Consider the following 27,960-nt stretch of genomic DNA (forward strand, 5'->3'; position numbering starts at 1 on the left):
CTATACTTATACCAACTTGACCAAACGAAAAGTGGATAGGTGAAATCTATTTACTTAACGAGTTTGTGCCGAGTAAGCTTGATAAGGATTAACGAGAGAGGCGTGTGTTTAAGGGAAAGTTCAGTCTATCTCAAAAAGTAGAATCCAAGTTTAAGCAATTTTCCTTGTACCCTTGCAGATGTGATTGATGGTTCATCACTTCTGATTGCTTTGGTGCATTTGGTGCATTTGGTGTTTAAACGTGAACTCAATACTCACTTGTTGCTTCAATATTTCAACTTGAAAACATACATGCTATGTTAATTAGATTTGGTAAGCCCCTGTTTCACGTTGAAACACTTCAAAGTGTTGTTTAATTGGGAAAACGTTGGATGCCATGTTAACCCGATCGAGGATAGAATATTAATAACGTGTAAAGGATACAACATTTAGGCCCCACGTAAGGCTGCGTTTTGTAAGAAATAATTAATTCAGATGAGTTTTACGATTTCTGATTTCTGTAATTTATTTTGAATGTAAGGAAAATTCTCTGGAGGACGGAGCAGAGTTTTAATCAAAACTGATTGTTTAGACGGAGCAGAGTTTTAATCAAACATAACTGAAAGACCGACCACATCACCATCAATGCAATCAAACAGGCGGCCGGGTCGACACCTTGGCCATTCCTGCCTAGACAATCGAAGGGCGTTCTCGTGGACGTAAATAATGCCTTGGGGATAGTGGCTGCTTCACCGTCCGGCGTCCGGTTCTGCCTTCCATGACCTAGTTGAGAACGTTCTCGTGAAGAATGAAGGCGCCATCGACAACACCCACCGTTCTGATTTCGTCCTCCGTTCCGCTCCTCCTCTTATTTGGTTGTTGTAACTCTTCCCTCCGCTACTCCCTTCACACCTGTTCCCGTATCCACTTCCACACTGCGTGCTTCCTTCACACGGTGCAGCTACGCAAGTGCCCCGTCCCCGGCCGGTTGCCCAAGCAAGTGCCCCGTCGAATGAAATCGCTGCATCCGCGGTCCTCTAGACGATCGCGTTCTTCCCGGACGGTTTTGAATTGGGATCGGATTCTGATTTATGACCCCAGGGCCAGGCGCCACCAGTTGTTCCTTATCTACCATGTTCTGTTCCTGGCCTTCACTTACCTCCATCCTAGGGTTCCCCCCCACGTCCAATTTCCCTTCTGGGACGTCGGGCGTTTGCTCTACCGAAATGACGACATCTTCGCCTGATCCCAGCACTAGCACTAGGTTATCTCGGCAGACGGGGCAGGTGGTGTGAGAAGCTAACCAAGCGTCAATACACTCGGGATGAAAGACGTGGTCGCACTTTGGGAGTAACCGAAGTGTGTCATCGTCTTCAAACGCGTTCAAGCATATAGCGCATTCCAGGGTTCCCTTCCCTAGCTTCAATTCTTTCACGTCTGAGTACATAAAGGTCGGGAATGTCTCGATCACGGCAGGATCAAGCCCCATAACCGCCCGTTGGGACCGTTCACCAAAATTGTTTAGGTTCCGTACGCTAACGCCGTTATTTTCCTCGGAGCACTGGCGGAGGTAAAAGGAGAAGAGGCCCATGAAGAAAATTGCGCAAATGAGAATAACTATGATTATTATGATGATCACCATGGATGGGTTAAAATTCCCATATTGCGGCTCTGTATTACTGATACTATTGGGCTGCGCAGTGGCAAACGGCACCACCGACGGCGATAGTAGGAAGAAGTAGACGTAAGTAATTACATGGGCCACCGCTGATTGATTGAAACCGTGCAGGTGGAGGATCCGAGAACGGCTATTATTGTAGTCGGTGTCGTCGTTCTTCATCATTGGCTTAGCTACTCAGCTAGTTTACATATCAAGTTGTTGAGTTGAGCTCGCATTGCTGGACCAATATTATAATGGTTGCCTGGTTGGGTTTTGGGAATTGGGAATTGGGATACTTCCAATATCCCTTGTCTGTCTCATCAGACTTCTGCAAAATGCTAATAAGCGTCCAAGTCGAAGATGGCTTGGTTTTACTTTACACACTTCAAGGGGGGAGGAAATGGGATCCCGACGGGAGAGAAATCAGAAATCCACTGGGCCAGATTCCATTCTACGGACGTGGGGTTCAAGAAATGGACTCGGATTTTCTTACTTATCGGTCAATTTGGTCCATCTCTCTCGCACCGTTGTCACACACACACATGGGCTGCATTCATGAAGGGCTTCTAGAATCTGATTTATTAGCCTTGAAAAACCTAACTAGAAGTCTAGAACCTGACAGGAAAGAACTGACCCAGGAGCAGGAAGAGAGAGTTAGAATCTGGTGTACATTGATTGCGCTGTACGTACCAGTCAGATGGAATGGACCGCACACATTGTACAGCTGTGTGTACAGCAGATCCGGATATGGAGGTAGATATGATTTGCACATCAGGATTATCTCCTCTACGCTCAAATATCAGCTACTTCTCCCAAAGGAGTAGCGCCTGCGCTAAAACCAATAATAACAGTCCTCGATGTATTGGTGTAGCCATAACTTGAATTTGACAAAGTAACCCATGGTACTGATTTCACCACTTTAGCTCAGCCCTACTTAAGGTGTTAAAGTAGAGTAACTGATTGCTCCTCCCCCTCCCCCTCCCCCTCCCTGTACATGTGTTATTGGGTCATTAATGGGCCCATGGGTCATACTGGGCCCCGACAGGCCCTTGATATGAGCTCGCATGGGTTCACGCATCCTGCAAATTAAAATCGAACATGTCATTTTTTTTAGGGTAAATTACAAAGATTCCCCCGTATTAACCCTCCTGTTTTACGACAAAGATCCCTTGTACTATGACCATGAGACAAAAATCGACATTGGTGATTATGTGAGATGATAGAATACGTTAAATTGTCAAAATATCCCATTAAATTTTTTCAATTTTTTATTTTTACCTTTTTTTTCTCTTAAAATCTATTTAACCTACACCCAGAAGCAGTGTTTGACTAGAGAGATCTAGGTTTAGGTAGATGGACACCATGTGTTTATTTAGAGAGATCTGGATTCTTGGTTCCCACAGAACGTAGCCCAGATGGACACCATGTGTTTCAGTGTACTAAAAATCAAACGATGTGGACGTGGAGAACCATAAATGCTAGCAACCCAAGGCCGAAGTCAGTCTGTTTTGCGAGGAATGGAAGCATGTTCGACAGCATAACTTTTGTTGAAAAGGCCATCACAAAATGAAAACAAGCCAGGTCTTAGTCCATGCCGATCCAGCTTCTCTAAGTCCTGAGGCCTTGCACCTTTCACTTGGGATTCTGCAAGTCCTCGTTTGACAGAAAAACCACCAGTACAATGCGTTCACGGAACCCGCCGCGGGCCGGCAGCGAGAGAGCGAGCGCTGATTGCAGCGGCCGCGGCGGATTCGAACCCGTCACCGATGCCTCCGCTTCCACCGGTGGAGGATTGCAGCGGCGTCCCTCTTTCGAAGACTCCTCTGTCACCGCCGAGGAGTGAACAACACAAGAAGAGAGAAAAAGCATACCTGCTTCCTCCAGTGGCACCGGCATTCATGGTTAACAGGTCAATGAACCCAGCCGATTTGGGCTCCACACTCGACGCGTTGGCGTACTTCACCCCTAAACCCTCCCCGGATGGCACAAATAACAGGGCATAGAAATCAAAAACAGCAGAATCGCAACTCAAAAACAGTAAGAAATCAAGAAAAAAAATGAGGGATTTCACTTACATGAATCGTAAAATCCTCCCCGACTGCTCGTGCCTCCGCCTAGATTCACCTCAGCCACCGCTGATTTTCAGGAATGGAGAAGATAACAGGGTATAGAGAGAGGGGAATTGGTGTCAAATGCCCCTGATGTTTCGCTCTCCTCCTACAGAACTTGCGGAGCCGGAGCCGCCTCCCCTGCAATTCTTGCGGAGCCAGAGCTGGCATCACGTCCCACGGTCATATAGTACAGAGGTAGCATTGGAAGGGTAGTATCCGAAGGTTGGAGAAGATGAACAGTATTTTTTTGTCCAGGAATTAGAAAATATTGTAACGGCTTTTTGAAACGAAACGCTAACGAAAGGGATCTTTGTCTCACGGTAATAGACAAATTGAATCATCAGAGCTCTTTTTTTACTTAACGGAAGGGATCTTTTTTTACTTAACGAAAGGGATCTTTTTTTACTTAACGGAAATTTAACAGAGCTCTTCGATTAATAATGGTCCCACTAATTGAATCATCAGCCACAAAAAGACAAAATATAATAAAACCCAAATACCAACCAATAAACAGGTTCGTTTACGAATCGCGTGTAGGAGAATCGTTAAGATATGAAAGTTTGGGGTGCTCATTGCTCTGTGACAGTTTCGACTTTTATGTTTTTCATCCCGGGAATCTATGGGAGAGTTCGAGTGCGTCGTGTGAGAGTTCAGTTTTAAAAATCTTAAGAGTATTTTTTAATCTCAGTGGTGAGTGTCAACAACGGAAGCAGGAGGTAAAAGAGGTAATATTCTGACGAAGACCCATGCACTAGAAACTCGTGCAGTATGGGTGACGGTTGAAATGGCCAACGATGCCAAGTGTCTATCTTCTTAGTTGTCTCCATTTCAGGCTACGTTGGCATCACGCGTAACATAATAGTACGACTAAAGGAATATCCTAGATGGACAAGAAAGTGAATTCTGTCTAGAAAGAGAAAATCTCCTGAAGACCTTGGTGTACGCCTTCTATCTCGACTATCCCGGGAGCTCTATCCATTTAGGACACGGATATCCAACTATAAATAGGTATTCCCTACTCGAAGTAAAGGACATTTTTTGGGATGGCACTCTTAGAATATCTCTTTTCATTATCTCTTCGGCCCATACCAATGCTATTTCAACCTGCTCGACACGACCACATCCTTCTTGATCCTATTGACTTGAGTGTTGCAGTACCTACCCAGGGAACAACTCTTCGGGCCACTGACCTTTCTCCTAGTTGCGGATCTTAGTGCATGGCTTCATCCTTCTACTTTGGCCCTATTTGTTTGGCAAGACTATCTAATTGTGTCATCGGTTCAAAACACTTTGGATTGGACAACATCAGATTGGTGTTGTTTGTGGGAAACGTACGAAAAGTCATTTCCTAAACCCCTTTTCATGCACTAAAAGCAATCATGCATAAGAACACATCCGACTACTCTGGAGTTCATTACCCATCTTAGGGATCCCGCTCACTTCGCAACTCCCCACCTCGGGAGCCCCAACATCAGGCAGTAGTCGACCCCACGCAGTTCCTCGCCATGTAGTATAAAGTTGACCATATCCTCACCATGATAGAGAAGTTGGGACAACCGGCGTACAACCCCCCCCCAATCCACTCACCCTACCGTGCAAGCACCTACCATGGTCAACCCTCACACCGAGGACTTCAAAAGGCACCATGCAGGTCGGCATGGGTCCCAGTCCGACCACAAGTGTTCACATCCATCTCAGAGGTCCAACCCCCCAACTCGGCATCGTGCGCCCGACGCCCGCAGTAAATCACATCGCTCCAGCACAAGGATTTCGGTGTGAGAACGACTTGGCTAGCGCGTACAACAACCCCCAATCTTGATAGCCAAATCCAACTTAGTTCGACATCGGTAAGCAGCTCCGAAAGCAAAGAAGTCCATCAATGTTGCACTAGCGAAAAGGAACATAGAATTCAAGGACCTACGACAACGACTGGCCGAACTGGAACGCAGCAAGCGGATTGTAGCACGGCCCCTCTGACGGCCTGATCAACAGAGCAACATCATGGTCAACAACCCACAAAAGAGCTTGTTTTCATCCAAGAGATCGTCAACAAACTTCCCCCAATTTGATGGCGACCTCCTCAACTCAAGAAGTACAATGGGGCCTCAAAACCTAAATGACCATATTGAATGGTTTAAGGCAATAATGATGCTACACAGCTCCTCCGAGGGTCTCATGTGCAAGGCTTTCATCGCCACTTACCACGGAGTTGTCAGAACCTAGTACGCCTCCCTTCCGCTATGGTCCATATCCTCCTGGGAATAGTTGGAGACACAATTCCTAGTGTAGTTCACCGCAAAGGCATTAGAAGACATCGGCCAACCTCATGCAAGTACGATAGGAGAAAGGAGAAACATTGAGGGCATACTTGGCAAGGTTCAATGCCAAAGCCCTTCAAGTTCGAGCTCTAGAGCAGTCGGTAGCTGTGATAGCCATCGTGAGCAAGTAACACTTCTCTTTACAAAAGAATCGTCCACCCAACCTGGCTGTGCTCATGAAGCACATGTAGAAGTATATAAACGCCGAAAAGACCCAAGCATTGCATAGGAAGGATGAAGACCAGCACGACCGAAAGCACAGAGACCACGACAACTAAAAGAATGGACCAAGACGCCAAGAGGCAGAATCGCCAACCAACCGTAGACCGAGGACCCCACTTCTGACATATCACAACTTCACTCCACTCAATGCTCCACGAGCTGACATATTGATGCAAATCCGTGACCGTAGCTTTGTCAAGTGGCCCAAGAAGATGAAAACCCAAGGCAAAAATAGAGATCAAGCCATGTATTTTGATTTCAACCAAGACCACTTCTATGACACTGAAAATTGCCACGACCTTTGCCACCACCTGGAAGACCTCGTCCGACGTGGATGCCTCTGTGGGTTCATCGATTTCAACGAGCATAAACCCAAAGAAGAACTGCACCACACCGACAAGCCCCCTGCCCGAGCTCCCCTAGCCGGGATCATCACCATCATCTTTGGCAAGACGACCCTTAAAAGGGAAAACTAGGCATGGAAGACCTACTATGGGGAGCTAGAATGATAGGACTAGGATGTACTAACGACGATTGGGGTCGAGCACTAACGATGACCGGATTGTACAAACTCAATAAATAAAGAATTTTCTTCAAGCACAAAAGACCAAATGCCGCATACACTCCAACCGAACTTCGACAACCAAACTCCATGTTGACCAACGGACACAACATGATGGCAACTTCATGAAAGACCCAACCGACCACAGATGATCAAGGCCAAAACAAGCCCCCGACAAGCACTATAGGAACAACGTCCTCGCCACATAATGGCTAGAGGACAGCAATTGAACTCCACGACCCTCCCGATTTTTGGTCAAATAAGAACTAACCAAGGACTAGGCATAACGTAACCAAAGAATGTGAAGCTCTCCAAGACCAAGTGCCACCAAGCTTTTTGGCAATGTTGAGAGCTTGGAAGCACCTCGACCAACATAAGACCAAGGCTTCTACGCCAAAGACCTCGGTGAACAGAAGACCTTAGCCATGAAACTAAAGACCTTGACTAGCGAGCATTAAGTCAAGCACCTTAGCCAACCTAAGATCGAGGCCACTAAGCCAAAGACCTTGGCTAGTGTAAGACCAAGGCCATGAAGTCAAAGACCCCGACCATCTAGCCAATGCAAGACCTCGACCATCATGCCATAATGCAAAAGACCCTAGCCACAATGTCAAGTCCGAGACCCCAACTAGCCTGAAAGCAGTATAAGAGTGCAACCTATAAACCCTACTGACCAACCTAATTCTGAAGCATAATAACTTAGAAAGAAGAGAGAAACAACATAGAACATGCTCGATAAAAGACTTTTTATTAATCAAGAAGTTGATACAATGATTACAAGCCTAACATAACGGGTTGAATACAAAGACCCTAAAAAAAGGGGGAAGAGACAACACATTAACTTTCTACTAGGAGGTCCTTGACACACTCTTAGGCGTCGGTGACAATAGCATCTCCACTTTCGGGCTCTTCGGTATCGAACGGGCTGAACCCCTTCGAAACCTACCACCTTCGGGAACTAACGCATCACCCTCCGTTGACAGAGTGAATCCCTCCTGCCAAGAATCGATAGCATAGTTGTCCAACTCATTTTGATGAGCCTCTGAAGCTCTATACTTGAAGACGCCCTCCTCCTTCACCCTAGCTATCTTCACCTCGCCCTCCTTGAGTGCCCTCCTCAACACATCTCGCGCCTCTTTGAGATCATGGATGTGGCCCTTCAGCTTGCGAACGGTGTCATCCCTCTCTTCGACGTTGCACTTCACACGTGCGTGATCTTAGGAAGACAAAATAACACACATGCCAACCTGTAACAAAAACGTTATGAGCGTTGAACCGGTCTGTCCGTCCAGTGAACCGGTCTTACCCCAAGCCAATCAAATGAAGAAACTAAAGTTCCTTAGCTGAAGACCGCAGAACTCTTCCATGTCCAACCGCAACCAAGCACTACACTCTGACTTTGGAACAAAGGGAATGGTGTTATGAGATGGCCAAGGATGACATGTGGCTATCTCCGTGATCGCTCCCCTCACAGTTCACATTGACACCTCACATAAAGGAAGAGCACGACTAAGAAGGAGTATCCTGCATAAATAAGGAAGCAAGTTCCATTGAGGAAGAGGAAACCTCCCAAAGTCCTTGGCGGATGCCCCACCTTGACAACCTCGGGAGTCCTATCCATGTAGGACACAGACACCCAACTATAAATAGGTATTCCTTGCTTGAGGTAAGTGACCTTTTTCTTTGGGATGACACTCTTTTCATACCTCTTTGCACTATCTCTTCGACTTGGACCAATGCTATTTCAACCTCCTTGGCCCGACCGCAGCCTTCTCAATCCTACTGACTTGAGTGTCAGAGCACCTACCTAGGGAAAAACTCCCCAGGCCTCTGATCTTTCTCCTAGTTGAAGATCTCAGTGCACGGATTCGTCCTTCGACCTCGGCCTCATCTAGTTGGTAGGACTATTTGATTGTCCTTGGTCCGAAACACCTCGGATTGGACAACAACAAACCCTATAAAGTAAACCTCTCAACATCAATGGAGTTCTGCAATAAATGTACAAACTGTGGTGGTGGACTACAAAGGAATATAAGATCAAAGTTGTTGATGGTGACATGTTATGGATTAAGTTTATGAGAAAAGAGGATCTAGAGGAGGTGTTGGATGGAGAACCTTGGTCTGTCTAAGAGTATCCTTTACTCCTAACCTGATGGATGCTAGGGCAAAAGCCAAGCAACTTAGAAATCAATACAATGAATTTCTGTGGTAGAATACAATACGTTCCAGTGGAATATAGAACAAAAGAGACTAGAGAAATCCTAGCTAAGGAGGCTAGGATAGTGATAGACATGGCTTATAAGAGGAAGAAAGGTAGGACGAGAGTTGATGGGAAACAAAACTTCCAAGTTTGGGTTAAAGTTGGTGTTTGTCTCCCCTTAGCCTAGGGAGCTTGGGGTTTCTTGGACGAAGGAAAAGAGGAGTGGTTCAGTTTTAAATATGAGAACCTCCCTTATTTTTTCTTTGCCTGTGGTAAGTTAGTACACAGTGAATTGTGAAGAAAACATAAGCATGACGAAAAATGTAGAGAGGCTTTTCAAGCAACTAAACAAACACCTGATGAAGGAAGACAAAGGTTCCTATAGTTACGACCCCTGGATGAAAGCGAAAGAGGGCAAATAAGATGGTGGTTCTTGAACCAAAAGAAATCAACTCAGAAACTAAATCCAGTAGCTTCAGACAAGGAAGAAAAACCAAAGGATCGGGGCATAGTCAGAAACTAAATTCCATTTTGATTGTTGTCATGGAAAAAAATACACTTTTCGGGATCAAACATGGGTAGAGATCCAACCATATATTCAGCGGAGAGAAAAAGGAAAAAAATCCTTCATCGAGAATACTATGGGATTAGAAAACAGTGAGAATAAAATACTATTTGATACCTCAAATTTTGAAAAATTGAGAGAAGAAAAAATAATTATTCACTATAAAGGTAGATCTGTGTTGCGAAACGTGTTATATCATGTTAGGAAAAAAGGAAAAAAGTGTGCTCCCTTATAAATGATACAACTTCTAGGAATGTGTCTTTTTTCTAGGAAAATGTTTGGTTTTGAAAGCTAGGCTGAATTTTTGAAAAAATTATACATTGTAAATTTGTTTGCTAAAATAAAGAGGAATAATTGGTGGATCTTAGAAGAATGAACAAGTTTTGCATGTTGTCTGCAATGTATCGTCATGAGAATGTTGTCATTTGTGATCTTAGGCTTGTGGGAGTAGACCCAAAACAACTCTCTCTTGTCAAATGAAGATCTGGTGCTAGAATTGTCAGGGTATGGGGTCCTCCTTGATAGTTCATGCAACAAAAGAATCCTGGAGAATGGAAAAGCCAGGTATTATTTTCGTTAATGGAACCAAATGCTCTCTAATTAATTGTCAAAAAAAGTTCAAAAGTCTTGATCTTTGGAATTGTTGGGGTGTTGACTCAACTGGCCTATTAGGTGGGTTGGCTCTTTTTGGTTTACGGATTTAGATATGAAAGTAGAGGTAGCTGATAAAAACTTAATTCATACAAAATTTGTTAGGGAGGATGGTTTGGTTTGGTTGTATACTTTTGTCTATAGAGAGGCAAATAGAAGGAAAAGAGAAAAATTTTATGAGAAAGTATCAAAGTTGATTGATATGTCCACTGGTCCTTGAGCCTATGTTGGGGATTTTAATATGGATTTCCATTTTGATGAGAAAGAGGGTAGATGAAGATATAGGTGGAGTTATATTAGATACACAAGGAACTTGCTCAAGAAAAGGGGTTTATTGGAAATCCCCTTTTATGGTCTTAAATTTACATGGAACAACAAGAGATATGGGAAATAAAATATTATGGTTAAATTGGACAAGAGTCTTTGTAACTTGGAATGGTAGGACATTTTCCAAGAGGCTATGGTCTACTTAAAGGTTCATGGTTTTGAACAAATTCTTATATGTTTGGATTTAAACCCAAAGGAGAAAAGGAGGAGGAGACCGTTAAGGTTTGAAGAAATGTTGTTAAGCCATGAGTAGTTTGAGAAAATAATTGAAGATTCATGGAAAGAGTGAATCAAATAGAGGAAATCTATCCAAGAAATGTGTAGCTCTAAGTGCAATACTTAAGAAGTGGAATAAGGCTGTATTTAGTAAGGTTCAACAAGAATTAGACAATGTCTTAATTGCTTTTAGTGCTAAAAAAATCAAGAAAAGGGCCAGACTTTAGTAGTGAAAAGGTGAAGCATCTAGAGAAAGGGTTGGACCTTATTCTTAGAAGAAAAGAAATTATGTAGGCCCACAATTCAAGCATCAATTGGTTAAAGGAAAGGGACAAAAGCACCCGGTTCTTTCATACTATAACCATTAGAAAAAGAGCCATAAATTTTATCAAAAAACTCAAAGATGAGTTAGGAATTTGGGTAGAAGGCTATGGTAGTATAGATAGAAAGTTCTGCTAATCATTTTAATGAAATATTCTCTTCATCTAACCTTACAAATGTTGAAGAGGTTCTAGAGAGAGTCACAACCTTAATAAGTGAGGAAGAAAACTTAGAGCTTCAAAGACCTGTAACAAAGGAAGAAATAAAAAATGCCCTTTTCCAAATGGCTCCTAGAAAGTCTTTGGGATCGGATGGTTTCTCAAATTTTTTTCTTTTAGAATTTTTGGAATATTATTAAAGATGATCTCTATAAAGAAATTTTGGTTTTCTTTCATAAAGGAGTAATTGGGAAGAAGGTGAATCACACTTTCTTAGCCCTAATTTTGAAAGTTAAAAACCCAGAGGATGCTTCAAAATTCAGACCCATAAGAGTCTTTGTAATACTGGGTAAGAAATTATTAGAAAAATTTTAGCAAATGGATTAAAACCATTCTTGCAGAGAATAATCTCTCCAAATTAGAGTGCCTTCCTCTCTGGTAGGCAAATCTCTGATAATATTCTGCTAACTCATGAAGTTATGCACTATATGAAGAAGAAAAAAAGAAGAAAGGAGTCATGGAAATTAATATAGATATGAATAACGTCTATGATAGGATGGAGTGGACTTTTCTTGAAGCAACCTTGAGTAAGATGGGTTTTGATCCTATTTGGGTTAATTGGATCATGAAATGTGTCTCTCCAATTTCATATTAGATTCTCATAAAAGGTTCCCCTTTTAAAAAGTTTTATCCCTAAAGGGGCCTTCGGCAAGGAAATCCCCTCTTCCCATACCTATTTCTTATTTGCTCTGATGTGTTATCTTCTCTCCTGAATGGGTTAGTAAGGGACTCAACTATTTTTGGTGTCAAAGTGTGTAGAATAACTCCAATAATATCTCATCTTTTTTTTTAGATGACAGTTTTATATTCACAGCAACAAACCTTGAGGAAGGTGGGAAACTCTTGGAAGCAATCTCAACCTATGAGTCAGACTTTGGACAAAAGGTAAATTATGAAAAGTCAAAGATTTTCTTTAGTTCCAATGTGTATGAAAAATTAAAGAAAATAATCTCTAAAGCTCTCAAATTCAAAAAAAGTGGACAATCCTTCTTTTTTGTGTCGATGCCCTCCTACTGATGGTTTTGTTAAGATTAACATGGATGGAGGTTATAAATCCCCAAATAAAGTGTCCTTTGGTTTCATTTCAAGAGATTCAAATGATTCTTGTAACTGAGCAACCTGTGGATCCCTTGCAAACAACCCCCCTTTAGAGGCAAAAGCTCTAGTCCTCTTAGAAGCGGTAAAAGCAGCTAGAAGAAAAGGTCTTTAGAGGGTGTTTTTTGAATCTGATTGCAAGCAGTTAGTCTTCCATTCAAATGTTGTGGCTGGAAGGTGTTATACCAGCCCGATTATCTTTTTTTTTTTTTTGGTATAGTCACAGTATTAGTTTGTAGTAGTTTTCTTTTTCTCTTGTTTCTATTGTTTCCCTAGTTCTGTTGTTTCAGTGTTGGTTTGTTCCTATTGGCTTTCAATGAATTCAGATATTTACCAAAAAAACCACACTTTACTCTCTTGTGCGAACTCCCCTCCCAAGTTCCATCATCTCTCAGAATACTGTGACTATACCAATCGGCCACCACCACAACTGAACTTCCATCTTGAACGATGATATCCATGGCATTGACAACGATACCACTATGTGCCCTGATCACATCCTCCACATCATAATGACTCTCGATGCCACCTATCTCCGATGCTCCATGGCTGCAGTCCTCTATGTCCTTCAACATTCTTCTTTCCCCCAAAATATTGACTTCCACTTCAGTATTGGATGAGGATCTCTAGCTAATTTTAGATCATTCTTTACTCTTCTTCAGTATTCTCAGATGAAAATCATTCTCATAAAAAAGATGGGTGTAGGTATCCAAGATCGTCATGACCTCCCATGTTGCTTCGTCCAATATCAATCATAAATTTCTTCTTCCCCTTCTAAAAATGTCGAAACCCTAAACCCCTTCATGGTACCTCGTGCAGCTGCATCTGCAACGCAATGAGAGTTGGATCATTGCACAGAGACGATGGGAGGAGAGTTTGAATGAGAGAGGAAGTCCAAAAGTTTGGAGTTGTTGATTTTTGTCATTTAGTGGTTGGTTCAACTCCAAAAGTTTGGAGTTGGATCACCATGACCCCCCACCTCAGAAATTTGAATTGCAGGCCCCTCCTAATCTACTAGTAGCCCCCCTTATAAACCGCATCCTACTCGTGAATTTGGCATCAATCCACAAGTAGGATTCAATCCACCCTTAGAAATCTTAACTCCACCCTAGGGTTGGACTGAACTGTAAGAACCCCATTTTTGGGATAACTGCAATCCACCTCATAAATTTGAATTGCAGCCCCCTCCTAGTCTACTAGTAGCCCCCCCTATAAACCGCATCCCGCTTGTGAATTTGGCATCAATCCACAAGCAGGATTGAATCCACCCCTAGAAATCTTAACTCCACCCTAGGGGTGGGCTGAACTATAAAAACCCCATTTTTGGGATAAGTGGACTGCAATCCACCTCATAAATCTGAATTGCAGCCCCCTCCTAGTCTACTAGTAGCCCTCCCTATAAATTGTGTCCTACCTGTGAATTTGGCATCAATCCATGAGCAGGATTCAATCCACCAATAGAAATCTTAGCTCCACCGCTGAACTATAAAAACCCCTTATTTTTTGAAAAAGATAAGTATGCTTTATTGTTAATAGAACAATCCCGTTAAATCTCCATTAACTGAAAAAAAAATGACATGTTTGATTTTGATTTGCAGACTTACTCTTCCCGTGAACAAGATGCTATCTCCCTTGATATCTCTCGTAAGTGAAATAGTAATTACATCCCCCAATAACATTAACAACATATGTATCTTAAATTCATAATCGGAGATGTTTTCAATGAGACAGGTTTAGCCGAACGATGTAGATGTTCACTGTTCAGTAGGAGGTTGTGGAAAGTGGAATCAATGATAATTATCAACACTAGTTATAAAATACATGGAATTTACAAACATTCAACCTCTCATTGTAGGCCCTATGTATTTTATCATTGATGTGGAAGTGGAACATTATTATTGATTCCACAGCCCGCCACACAGCTGAAGTGTTTAAGCAATCAGCAGAATTCATTTTAAATATGTGGCCTATAATTGCAGAGTACTGTGCATAAGATTTTTGCTTTGCAGGGGATGGTTGGCATTGCAAAAGGTATTGTTTCAAGTAGACGATAAGCATATGCCAATAAGTGAGATAGATCTCACATGTAGGGGTGTCAATTGGACTAGATTAGGTTTAATTCGATCCAGTCCAATGTGAGTTCATTATAAATGGACCAGGTCCAATCTAGTCCAATGAATATTTTGGACCATTTTGAATCAGTTCAATTCAATGTCTGGATCATTCAATTTATTCAAATTTGTTTTGATTTAGGTTGATTTCAACCCAAACATAGTCCATTGACACCTAAATGTTTATCTTAGATCAATGGACCAGATATTGGATTAGTCCAACCCAATCCAATATAAATTTATTACTAACAGACCAGGTCCAATCCAATGTAATAAATATTTTGAATCGGATTGGTCCAATCCAATATGTCTTATTGATCCATCCAATCCATCCAAATTCAATTTGGATGGACGAGGTCCAATCCAATTCACATGCACCTTAAGCTCCTGTTTTATTCCCATGGACCGTGTAGTGTATAATATGTAATTACTTGGGAATTGCTGCTTGCTGCTCACCATACCGTGTAAAAAGCTATGCAACTACTCACAATGAGTGATTGGGTGAACACACCAGTACTGTTCCACATCCAAATGTATAGAAATAGAAATACTAGCATGATCAGTTGTAATTGGTTACACAGACAGCATAGCGCAGCAGATGTGGACAATGGGACACTTTTGCATGGAGTTTGTAGATGCCAAACCTCCCAAGCCGCCGTATAAAACTTGGATGCTGAAATCACCATTTGATTGAGAACAGCACCACCTTTGAGCATCATTTAACACTCTTTTTTCTGTCAAAAATATGAGGTGAGAGCGGCCAAATTGAACTTAGAAAACTGCACAGAGCTTCGATTCCTGCCTTTGGCACGATTTTTATCAAAGGGAGGAACAAGATAATAAATTTGCAAATGTCCATAAAAAATTTGTAAGCAATTAATTGTTAATGGTTGAATTGTCATGGAGTATTTGGTGAAATGGGACCTAGTTAGTAGTTAATTAGTAATTAAAGAGTGATTGAATGAAATGAAATCTGCCAAACATTGCACATTTTAAACGGTACAGGTATTAGGTCACAGTAAAACAAGAAAAGAGAAGAAAAGGTTTGGTTGATGGACCACACAAGTCCGTTGTTGATTCACGTAGTCTCCCTCCTCTGGCCATGGAAACTCGATTCACATCCATCTCTTCCCAGTCCCACATATAAAACGTGAGCCTCTCTACTGGTAATTTGCTGAAAATGTGAATGCGGTAATTTGCTCATCGGCCTATATTCTCCAGTCTTCACTCTTCTGGGCTTGGTTATTGTGCATTTCAAACACTATTAATTAATACCTCAATCCAAAAAAGGGATATATTGTGATTTTGTATGCCCATTTTAGAAGTTCAGGATGAGGGGGGTCTTTTATGACAAAAACAAAGTATTAGGAGATAAGTATTACAATCCCCAAAGTACAGGGTGCAGTCTGTAATGTACCTAAACAAAGTTTTTATTTTTCCGGCGCAGAAACCGTGTGAAAACTAATATATAATAAATAAAAATCATTAATTAATATTTAACATATATATATATATATATATATATATTTATTTTGATATAATATATATTAAAAAATGAAAACGACGGCCATCCTTAAAGGTTCATTGGGCTAAAAAATGGCTTCAACGTGATTACGCTGTGCGCTTTGTAGACATGAGTTAGTAGAATCAAATTGTCAACAAATTAGTAGCAGTATTAATTAGTAATTAAGCAGTAAGCCCACCTGTCTTCTGGTCAATTGGAGGTCCCCACTCCCCATCCCATGTAACAACATCATGCCTCATGCCAGCTGTTATGAGAATGGAGAATCCAACACGCTACGGCTCGACCCAATACAAATCATGACTTTTGACTCTCTTAAATAAAATTTGGATTTTGACCAAAATCCATGTTCATTGATGCAACCTCAGGTTTACCAAAAACACCCGGATTATAAATAACTAAACATGAATCATGCAATGGAAGCACTGCCCAATTACCCATGGCCAATGATAGATGCATTATCCAAAGCTTATCCGCAATACAAAAGCTTAGAATTACTAGACACTTACGGTTGCAGGAATACGGAATACGGAATCGGAATGGGCTGTTCCGATTCCAACTGCTCCTGATGAAATGCCATTCTTTTCTTCTATGGCCATTTCCTTTCCCTCGATCCCTTGCAAATGAAATTTTGTTTCAACTGATTTCAATTCCTTCCTATCGATTATGGGAATACATTCTGAGGAATTGGCAAGGGATATACATTTGTATGAGTCGTAGCAAAAATCCCATTTAAATAACAAGTAACAATGCATTTTCTTCACATCCTCAAAAGAATGTACATCACGTTCTATGCACCCATATGCTGATATATATATATATATATATATATATATATATATATATATATTCGCTTGCTTTTCCATGTTCTGAATAATATTATTCTATGCACCCACAAGGCAGGCACTCTTAACATGACTGAATTAGACACAAAGAAAATATCTTTAGAACTAAATGTTATCGTAATAAAGGTCTGGAAATGCATAGGAGTCATCTTTTTCTTGCCCCAGAATGCTAAAGATGTTCAATGAGAGCACAATGACAAAGAAGATGCTAGATGAAAATTAAGCAGGCGACTCTGTTTCTGCTAAGATTCAATACAATTTCATGTGTAAAAAATTCATTTATTTCTGAAATACCTTAAAAAAACTTGGTAACAAGTAATATACTTGAGACATCAAAACTTCAACCCAGATATCATCTAATTTCCACTTACAGCAACTCCATGTCTCTCATCATGTATCAGTATTTACTTTGCCCAATATATCCTTTTTTTTTTTTGGTAGAATCAATAGATATTTATGTTGTGGGGATTGAACCAATCTAAGCACTTGTAAGAGTCCTATTAATTCGTCCCAAGATGATTTACCATATCTATATGAAAATATGAAATACCCTCGATATAACAATGTTATCTCTACATTTAGACCCTACTAACTATTGCAACCAGGCTAGAAAGTAGAAGAACCAATAAGAAATGAACATGTCAGTGATCCGTATGCCATCAACTAACGCATTCATCTCTGTCTCTGATTTACTGTTTCTTTCCACGTTTTATTTATGGCAGATACGGAGTCGCTAACTTTTAGCTTCTTGTCTAATTAAACATGTGAACGGCATCTAGTAATAAAGATACAGAAACAGCATAGTGTCACTTCTAAATACAACTCTCCTCTCTTTGAGCCTTTTAATACCGAGACAGCTCCTAATTATTCAGTGTGGCTCGGATGGATTTCCCATGGGGCAAATGGAGGAAGAGTATGCCAAGCTACCAAAGAAAAGTGGTCACTCCATGGTTTGGCCATGTTCATGTTCTAAAATGTTGCCGGTATTCTCTGTCTGCAATGTTGCCAACCTTTTGTTCCATTCACTTCTATGAAACCAAATATCCACGGAAACCCATTTGCCTGGTTTGTTGACCTTCATTATGGACATGATCTATACTGAGAAAATCTCATTCATCCAAAGATGGCCTGTGATCTGTTCCACCACTATGATTTCTAATATTGGGATTGCAATGCCATTCACACCACTTGGAAGGTTTCTTCCTGTTTTCTCGTTGCATCCTTTTCTTGGATTATTTCTCCCATTGCCAGGTGGCCAGGTCAAGAAAGTTTACATTCTACTTGTAAAAAATAATGATAGACAACAAATTGACAACAGAAGATTTACATTCGACAAAACTCAGGAAGCAATTACCAGACTGGACTTTTTCTATTTTACATATAACAAGATTGAATGTAACATGAGCCTCAATGATTATAGGGCTGCTCCAAATCTGCTCCCTGAGATTATTGGAACCACTTATAATGATGAGGAGGATTATTTCTCCTAATACAATGAACTATGAAGGACTGAACAGAAACATTATAAATCTCCCTTTTATTCTGAGCTGACGAGGCATTGTAAGCAGCATAGAGGATTGTCCTCCAACAATGATGAGCTAGGAAGGAGAAAACATGGACATTGTAAATCTTTCTTGTTCTGAACTGGTGGGGCAACTTCATTGTTGTCTGTCACAATATGTAAAGCAAATAAAAAGACCCACAAGCCAATGCAAGTAAATGAAAACCGTTCGAAATTTTTTTCTTTGATGAAACACCTGCAAAGAAAATATTCTTACTGAAGTTTATACATGGTAAGCCAACCTAACATAAGAAAAGAACAGTTACAGAACAAATAGAAGTAGAATAGCCAAAGTAAAGTTGCCCTGTTGCATGGAACTACTAAAGGGATGAAGTATCCCTGATAGACAAATTTTGGATTTAATGCTCCAGAGATTTTTGAGGAGACACTTCTAAATGTCCTTTTCACCTTTTTTTTCAATTGACATAAATGAAAATCTAATGTGCATCATTGATGCCCCCTTTTCTTGCAGAACATTCATAAGTAGTAGAGACATTATTTATGCCCTTTCTGTAGGTATATAATGTTAGATCTGACAAGTTATGGAATTCTTTAATAGTAAACACAGTTTAATGGGGTGTGTCCCCCGTGTCCATGCTTTTACATCTTGCTAAAACAAACTGTGTATCACATTTCAACTCTCACATGTGTCCATGCAACATTGGCAACTAGCACCTAATGGGTGAGATTTTTTTCTCTTTTTTCTTTTCTTCCCCATAATGAGTTTTAGAACTTACCTAATTGGAGATACTTATTTCTGATATTCCATTCAAAATCCCAATGCTTTCTGTCATTCTTAAGTGTCCAATATGCCCATCCAAAAGAAGCTGCATTATATACCTCTAATTGGGCCCTCCCAAATTCTTGATAAGCCAGCTGAGATCCACTTGCCACATTCCATTCATTCACCCATTCCCCTGAATCCAATCCAATTTAGATATCACATCAGCTCTCTATTTCAAAACCTGAAGACAGACTATGAATTAGGTAAGATCTATATCATATCATCTAATAGGTCAGATTAGGCTTAAAAGACTTCGACCTAGATACCGTCTTACCAACAAAGACAAGCGGGCCATTTGCACTATCTAGTTCCTGTAATTGAGTCTTCCGGCTCTTGTATATGAACTGAATGTTATCCATAGCACTCGTATTACTGAAAAAAGTGTCAAAGAGGTTGTAGTAGTGCAAATCCACCACAATGTTTGAAGAGCCAATATTGGCTTGATAAAGCTCAAATGGATCTGCGTTGCCAATTCTCTGGCAAATTATTACATAAGCTGTGGATGAGTAATTACGTACAATTTGATAACCCTTTGAGTAGTAAGAAACCAAGACATCCAGTGGAACAGTAGAGGCAGATGGCTCATTCAAAAGCTCAATGCCCAAAAAAGCAGGATGTTTTGCATATCTGCAAGTGAAGTATTATGACATAACCCTAAGCTTCAGAAAATGAGATTAAATAAAAAGCAGTGAATATAGTGTATTAAAATAAAAAGAGAAAGAAGTTTACTATTTTAAGAAAGAAAATGTGTCATGTCTGAGATGAATCAATTCAGGCTAGTAGCAAGTGTCAATTGGACAAACCAAAATACCTTCGAAGCATTAAGGAGAATATAACTAGTTATACTAACAGATTCTTTTCCCTTGTAACATCTTATCGGGGTATAAAGCCCACATTTTCCCTGCAATTCAACCTTGTCCATTATATTTTCTTTGAAAAACGATTAAGTACATATTCTTTTCTCTTTCTTAGTTTCTGATATGGATCCAGCCAATTAGCCTTGGTAAATAAGGCATGATGGAATCAAAACAGCAGAAGACTATTCACCATCCTTTCCCATCATTTTGGCAGGAAAATAAATTATTATCCCCACCACCAACTCTGCCCCCTTAATTTTTTATTTCCATCTTGTTTTTCCATGTCTACCCCACTTATCCAAGCACAGACGAAAGGGAAAAGCACACAGAAGTATCAGGACAGGTGATGAAAACAGGAAGTACAATGTGTACAAAAATCGTAAAGTTGGAACCATTAATGTGGAAATGATAAGTAATGACCGTCACTGACACTGATAGTGTAATGGAGAGAGAGTATGCAGTGACAAGAGAGTGTTTTCAAAGAGTATTGATGACCAGACTGATGCTTGCTAACCAACTGATGCTTGCTAACCAACTACCAACCAGTTGATACACATATTAGTGGGTCTGAGAATGGTGTACTACAATGTGACTGATCAAGAAAATTTAGACTACATTGTGGATTGAAAGTGGCTAATATTTCAGCTTGATCAAATGATCCTGGCCATCCACAAAAATGTTATTTGTCCTGTTTAATTTTAAGCTTAGAGGTGGTTAAGTTGATTGAATGATAAACAAGTTTACCACAATAAAGATAAGTGCATCAAGGCCTTCTGAACTCTTAACAGCATGGAAGTGACATTTACCTGGAAGCCAGAAAATCTATGACATCCAGGCTTTGTGAAATGTATTCTGGAGATGTGGGCCAATTTGTTGAACCATCTCTACTGGCACTATGCTCCATCCCATTCTGGGACCCAGGAGCTGCATGAAGGTCAATTATGCACCTTATGTTGTAGGCCCTGCAAAACAGAATTGTAAGTCTGGGTTAACCAATGCCCAGAATAAAATATGAATTCAAAGGCTTGAATGATATGGTCACAAAAAAGGGTAAAATTGAGACCTACTGTGCCCATGAGAATGCATTATCAAGAGCTTCCAAAGTTCCCCCAACAAAAGGGGCTGGTGGATTAGGATCTAGGGCAATCCACCAGCCAACAGGAATTCTCACAGTATTTATCCCATGTCTGGACAGAAAACTAAAATCTGCTGGAGTGACAAAGCTGTTTCTATGTCTCTGCATTGTCATAAAACACATGAAAATAACTGAACTTAACAAAAATAGTTGATCTTCTTTATGTTGGCCTAGTACAATTTGACAGTCAGAAATAATGGTATGTGTATCTTTGAATCCACAGGAGGAACCATGTCAATCCATAATAACATGGTTAATGATATACGGAACAATGTTCATCTTCATTATTATAAAATACTCCATTAAGTAATTATAGTTGATATAGCCAAATCCGGTAGCATCAATAGAAAATATGAAAATGACATGGACATACAATAACATAAAAATTTCATACATTCAATTGGCAACTATTTGACTTTATTCAAAGATAGGTGAATGGACATAGATACAGGAATCAGAATCTAACACGTGCCCAAGAGTCTGACTTGGCTAGATGAGAAAACATGGATTTGCAGACACATCTATGGAAAAGTATATATCATTAAGATTGTTCATGTTTTTTGAATTCTTGCATTATATACCTGCAAAAAAGGGTCTAAAATGTTGCCTTTGTTACTAGTAACATTTGACAAAATATGGCATTCATCTTGTATATTAACCGTTCATTTATGTTGGGCTAGGAGATAAAAAAGGAAATGTCACATAGAAGTGTCCTCAAGAATCTGGAGTTTAGGCCTCTGATGCATGTCTGACATGGACACATTGTTCATTTAAGAGAGCCCTTGAAACACTGCACAATATACCCCTATTTCCCAGAGAAAATAACTCCTGTACCTAATGCAACAGTGTCAGGAATGCGACATTCTCAGAGAAGTTTAGTGTATAGAGCTCATATTCATCAAATTTTCTGGATAGAGAAAAGTAAAAAATGAAGAGACAGGAAAAGTTACCGTGAGAACCTCTTTGGCCTTTTGGTGTCCATACCCATTAGCAAGCTGGTAATCTCCATGCAAGTTATTGGCTATGATAATAATTTCAAATGTGGCCATTGTATCATCCCATCCTGGCTTTCCTGGATAATCAGCTGCGATCTGGTTTGCTAATGTAGCCTAAACAAATGAAGTTTAATGTAAAATGTTTATCATTTAAAAATTAAATGCATTGCATATGAAAAGTAAAAAAAAAAAAAAAGACTTATTGGGTTAATTGAAAAGTTTAAGGAACCAACCCCTCTGGTGGCTTAAGCAGGGTCTAACATTTTCAGTAGTAAAGTGGTACACCTACAGGTGGTTGATTCATAATTCTGTCCATTCAATCAATTAGATCAACAAAATTTTACCCAATGTGACAATCCAAAAAATTCATTCCCTTGCATTCTTCTGGACAATCAGAGATAATTATGACATATGATCCAGAAAAAAAGTTTTAAAAATGCCCATCATCAGGATCAAAACCTCATCTTAATTATTTGGGATTAATGGGTCATTTCATCAAAACTGTTCTACCATCTAAAACGGTTGGATAATTGAAAGACGTTTGGCATCACAGAACACATTGATGGCTTATGGCCACCAGTCAAGCCACCAGACTGCATGTGATGCATGTGTACTATAATACTATTATACCATTGAACAGGGTACTCTGGAATCCCTGTGAAATGTTAGCTTAAATAGCTGAGTAAATCATACCTGGAGGTAGTTTCCACTTGCATGCTTAATGTGAACTTTACTACTATTATTGTAATTGTTTCTTTCAATGTAAAATGTTTCTCTAGTGGAAGGTACTCCTGCTGTTGCCAAAACAGAATCCCCCTCACCATTACAGGTTAGAAACTGGCCACTGAAAGAGCGCAACTGAAATCTTGTGTCAGATACTCTCCATAACTGCAATAAAAGAAATTACCAGGATAAACAATCTTCATACATCAGAGTTTTCTTTTTAGATTTTATACATGCACATGAATCCCTAGCAAATATTATTAATATGGTTCTATGGTTCTAGTAAATAATAGCAAAAGAAATGATTCTTTTTTAATCAATCAATAAATGATACTTCTTAATAAGAATAAATTAAGTCATAATCAAGCTTCATGGACTTGAAAAGAAAACGATGTTAAGTAAAATGTCAGATCCAATAGCAATACTACCAAAATTGGTTGTTAACCTATTTACAAAAAGCAAGGACAGCAGAGGTAGCAATTCCACAATAATTTATTTTGATGTTCTTTCTTCTTTTTCTTTTTCTTTTTCATCGTTCCTTTCATTCCAACTCATTAGCTTGCATTAATTAACTGTAGACTTAATGTGAGAAAACAAGGGCTCTTCTACATGCATAATAGCACCACTCTAATCCATGTAATTTCACAATTACTTAGAACCTATTACAGGTTTTATTTTATTTAGGAAACAATCTCATGGAAAACTTAAACCAGCATTTTATGCATGAAACTAATAGTAAAGGAGCATTCAAGTTGTTCCAAATGTTCAAATATAGCAAGACTAAATCAACATAGGCCTACAAATAGAAAATCAAAAAATTATGAAACAAGCACTTCTTGCTTCTTAAAAGAATTAAGTCTCCTGAAATACAAGATAATGAATAAAACAGCAAAACTTCATCCTTAGTTGGGAGGATTGATCAAATGTCTCTGCCATTTGGTATATCCCAATATTTCCCCCTTATCCAAAGGGATCATATGAAATCAAGAGCAAAAGAAATGATAAATATTCTAATATTTAGCATGGTCCTGCCATTATCCATTTTTCAGAGTCAAAACATTGAAAAAGTATCACAAATATCACTAAATATTTCTCCATTTCCCAAAGGGGGTACCAAAATTGGGTGGAGAGAGGAAAAAATAGTTCTCAAAGAAGGTTGCCTCTTAGGGACAACTCCTCAGTGCAATGGTAAAATCTCAGGCTGACAAGCATAAGAATGTGGATTTGAGTCTGAGAATGTCTACTTCATGGAAGAAAATGCTGAAGGTTACGCCCTATCCAGTCCACCCTCCCAAGACCCCATATAGTCCTTTAAAGAAGTTTACTTCTTCCCTCTTACAAGCAATAGATAGATGTGACATCCTGTACCCATATAGTGAATATCAAATCCTTCTAACATTGCATCACCACCAACCCTACATCTAGCATTTTCCCTCAGAGAAAACTTTGGTTCTCAATTATGTCACCTAGAGTCTCTTTCTTTGTCAGGAAAACAATTTGGAACAAAATTAACACCTATAACTTGTTTCAGAGAAAGCTGATGAGAAGGTCATACATATCTACCCGTGTATGTATTATGTGCCTCAGAAATGGAGAGACACCCATTCATCTTCTCCTACAGTGTTCTGTAACTGGGAGTCTTTAGCATTTCTTCTTGAGTCTGGTGTGTATGTGGATAGCACTGAGCAGTTCATTAACACAGTTAATCAATAGAAAGATAGGGGGTCTAAGGGGGAGAGTTCTCTTTCTTCTTAGCTTTGGAACTCCCTACCCACAGAAACCCATCTCTCCTAGTGATCCTTACATGGTAAGATCAGAGTTCAGCTCAATAGTAGCTCAAGGTAGATTTGTTGATACCCTAATCCAAAATATGTTAATGTATTCTTTTTTCTCATTTCTAATACAATCTATATATTACCTTCCAGAAAAAAAAAGGAAAAATCTAAAAACTACCAATCTGTGATATGCCTATTGTAAACTTGCCAAAATATCATAGGCATATCATCAATTTCACAAACATAGCCTATATTTTGGATTGACCATCATAAGAAATTTCAATTATCAGAAATTTCTTTTGCAAAGGGATGAGTAAGGGAAGGTCCCGGCAGCTTGCCTCGTGCACATTTTTAAACATTGATTAGAATTGAATAAAGTGGCTGTGGACTCCTTTGTATCATCTTCACATTGGAATACTTCAAATCTCAATGACATAAGAAAATTTCAACACTTAAGTGAGAGGAAATAAGACAAGTACCCATGAATTGTTCTTGAGCAAACCCACATCACAGCCCATCCTTGTTTCAAGGTTTAAGTTCATAGAAAATATAGAAAGTGTATAATATCAAATGAATCAAAAGTGATGACTAAGCAACAATCAAATTATTAATCCAAGTACTAAAGTTCCGAACCCAAAATGACATGACTGAGAGAATATAACTTGTCTCAGTTGTATAAAACCAAGACCGATATTCGGGTTTAATGGGTTGGGTTCAGGTGAAAGCTTGCTAACATGAACAGTATCCAAGCTTGATATTTCTGAAGTCTAAAACCAAAATGACTGCACCTAAGTTGCTTATGCTTTCTTTCCACCATTAATGACCTCCCTTCTCTCACTGGCCTTGAGGTATCTAGTAAATGCAGCATTCCCTTCTGAAATATTAGTCCCTTTTCTTGTTTTCTCTCATGCAAGAGGTTTAATAGTGGCTTTAGTCGGCAAAGACAGTTCTGACACAAGCTCTCATACCAAAAGACACGGTCTTCATCAATGTACCAATCTGAAATCATCATATTTTTCTTTTTGAATGTACGAATTGCAATCTGAAATATGCTAAAGTTCTTTCTAGTTCCGAATGCTGATTACACATTGCTCAGTGGTTGTACTTCCAGGGCACTCACATTTCCATGGGATCTAAATTCCTGCAACAACCGCTAGAAATATATCTTTATGCAAAGGACCCTCTATTGGAATTAATTTACAAAACACAGTGGCAAATCTAGTGCTTAATCTGCTAAATATACAAGTGAATCTGCTTATATGGGTGCAATTTTTCACCTCACTGAAGCAGTTAGCTCACTGAAACGTCTTACTGAATGAATTAAAAGAGAAGGCGAATGGAGAATCAAATGCTTGGTTATTTGAGTTAGATAATGACGCGACGGTGGGGGCATGGACATCTAAGACGACTATCCTGCAATACCATGAATATAAATAAACAAACCTTATTTTAACTAACAGATTAGAGATTAGGTACAGTAAAAATAAACTAACAGCAGAATGTAACACGACATGAACAACCAATCTTGTTAGACAACTTACTCTGAAGGTCTCCCATGAAGAAGGAATGTCTCTGTCTACTGTTACACCCATACCTCCTCCATTTTCCGCACTTGCGTATTTCTGCAGACCCACTGATTTGAACTGCACCTGCGTTCCGTCCTACATTTCAATTGCCACAAATGGGTCAGTTGCCGTAATTGAAGAAAAAAATCCAAGGGAGAAAATAAATCTCAATACATCGGAAGAGGAGTATTTTAGAAATAAATTTGAAAAAGAAAAAGGAGGAGGTAATGCAGGGTAACCAACAAGCATATCTCCATTGGGAATGCCGTCGAACAGAGAAGGTTTAATCCAACCTTCCACGACCAGCCACCCACCCAGGTTCACTCCTCTAATTTTACCAGAATGCGCAACAGAAGCTAGTAACCAACAAGATTGTAGAAATGCAAGGACCCGATTGCAGAAGACAATTTCCATGTGAAATATGAAATGCTGGATTCACTTGCCACTAGCAACTGCTACAAAGCCTACAACGTCAAAGAAAAAAGGGAAAAAAGAAGAAAAATGCAACCAATCTGCAACGAGAAAGACCCATTGAAGATATACTGAACACCCTCAACCCCACTTGGGAGATTGGGAGAATCGAATTATTCTTTCCTTATCACCCAATTAATACCAAACAGAACTTTCTAAACAAGTATAAAGCCACTGTTTGCCTTTGTTATGACATTATTAATTCGTTTAAACCGTCTGTCGGTTTATTTGTACATTGTACAGCAGCCATTAAAAAATTACAGAAAGAAAGGAACAATATTTCTGTTTCTGTTGTGGGTATGCAAAAGCTAAAAAGAGAATTTCAAGCATGAACCACGCCCTTCACAGGACGGTCGAGATCATCCTTTCCAGCATAAATTGTTGGATTGGAATATTGTCATTTGCAGAATGATGGGTACATGTACGAAAAGCGTTGTATTGATTAATGAAAACTTGAAAAAATCAATTTTGGTAAAGAAGGTTTGTTAAGGGATTGATTGCTTCAACTGCTGGGGGTGGGGGATTCATTGATTGGTTAAGCAGCAAAGGAAAACTCCAACACACAAAAGTAATGCAAAAGTTGGGCTTTTGGCATTTGGAAAACTGAAAAGAAAGAAAGGAGGGTTTAAGAGTTGTTTAACAAGGAGGGGTTCCACCATCTTTTCACATCCCACCACTTCGTTTGTTTTACTTACTTCTCATGTATGCTTTCCTTTGAGGCTTGAGCTAAACCGTTTTGTCACGACTTTGGTGGAGCCCAGACCCAGTAAAGGACATTGAGGTCGGTCTTATCATAACTGCAATTGGGTGCTCTTTAACAGTCGCCACTTGCCAAGATAAAGACAATCAGAACCCACCATTAGAGATTAGGAATGTATGGACTTAAACTGTGTTTGATAATTGCAAAAACAGGAGCTCGATGCAGAATTCAAGCACATTTTCAGGTTTAGAAATTAGGATCTTCCGTGAAGTTCACTATCATTATCTACTTCAACACTTACCAAACACCATCCTACTTGGAAATCATTTGACTGCGGGTTTCATCTTTTATTTCCAACACATGGCATGTCTCAAGAGAAAAAAAGAAAAAGAAAAGTATTGAGTGATAAAAGAATTCTGTCAAGGATTTTTTGAAGGAAAAAAAAATCAAATCAATCAATACCAATACTTG

General features: G+C 39.6%; 1 protein-coding gene, 1 long non-coding RNA gene and 1 pseudogene across 6 annotated transcripts; all 3 read right to left on the reverse strand.

The window, feature by feature from the left end:
* Nucleotides 1-465: 465 nt before the first annotated feature.
* LOC148876665 (E3 ubiquitin-protein ligase ATL6-like) lies at nucleotides 466-2,186 on the reverse strand (annotated as a pseudogene). Its single transcript, XR_016105111.1, has one exon. The product of XR_016105111.1 is annotated as an E3 ubiquitin-protein ligase ATL6-like (transcript).
* Nucleotides 2,187-3,095: 909 nt separating this feature from the next.
* On the reverse strand, nucleotides 3,096-3,907 carry LOC148876666 (uncharacterized). Its single transcript, XR_016105719.1, has 2 exons — nucleotides 3,715-3,907; nucleotides 3,096-3,604 (listed from the first exon to the last, which is right to left on the reverse strand). It is a non-coding gene; the product is annotated as an uncharacterized LOC148876666 (long non-coding RNA).
* A 14,274-nt stretch (nucleotides 3,908-18,181) lies between these two features.
* On the reverse strand, nucleotides 18,182-27,465 carry LOC148876667 (putative glucan 1,3-beta-glucosidase A). 4 transcript variants are annotated; one of them, XR_016104140.1, is made up of 10 exons: nucleotides 26,562-26,899; nucleotides 26,295-26,414; nucleotides 22,949-23,143; nucleotides 22,211-22,369; nucleotides 21,193-21,362; nucleotides 20,932-21,087; nucleotides 19,787-19,895; nucleotides 19,543-19,640; nucleotides 19,222-19,401; nucleotides 18,182-18,680 (listed from the first exon to the last, which is right to left on the reverse strand). XR_016104140.1 is itself a non-coding variant. In XM_088960593.1 (9 exons), exons 1-9 carry the CDS (start codon nucleotides 26,730-26,732, stop codon nucleotides 18,595-18,597), a joined length of 1,590 nt encoding a protein of 529 aa, XP_088816719.1. In that variant the 5' UTR covers nucleotides 26,733-27,465; the 3' UTR covers nucleotides 18,182-18,594. The 4 variants fall into 4 exon arrangements, 2 of the variants coding, with proteins under 2 accessions (XP_088816719.1, XP_088816728.1); XR_016104141.1 differs by having other exon boundaries at nucleotides 18,232-18,680; nucleotides 19,325-19,401; XM_088960593.1 differs by having other exon boundaries at nucleotides 19,543-19,895; nucleotides 26,562-27,465.
* Between the last annotated feature and the right edge of the window lie 495 nt (nucleotides 27,466-27,960).

The sequence above is a fragment of the Nelumbo lutea genome, chromosome 1 (genome assembly GCF_056320005.1).
Source record: "Nelumbo lutea isolate HS-2025 chromosome 1, American lotus-T2T, whole genome shotgun sequence".
Taxonomy (NCBI): domain Eukaryota; kingdom Viridiplantae; phylum Streptophyta; class Magnoliopsida; order Proteales; family Nelumbonaceae; genus Nelumbo; species Nelumbo lutea.

Excerpts from the sequence above, each read along its gene's own strand:
- LOC148876667 (XM_088960593.1), bottom strand. The coding sequence starts at position 26,732 with ATGGAAATTGTCTTCTGCAATCGGGTCCTTGCATTTCTACAATCTTGT. Across the intron at positions 26,415-26,561 it reads TTCCCAATGGAGATATGCTT|GACGGAACGCAGGTGCAGTT; the intron begins GTTGGTTACCCT and ends ATTGAAATGTAG. Across the intron at positions 23,144-26,294 it reads CTTCATGGGAGACCTTCAGA|TTATGGAGAGTATCTGACAC; the intron begins GTAAGTTGTCTA and ends CTTTTATTGCAG.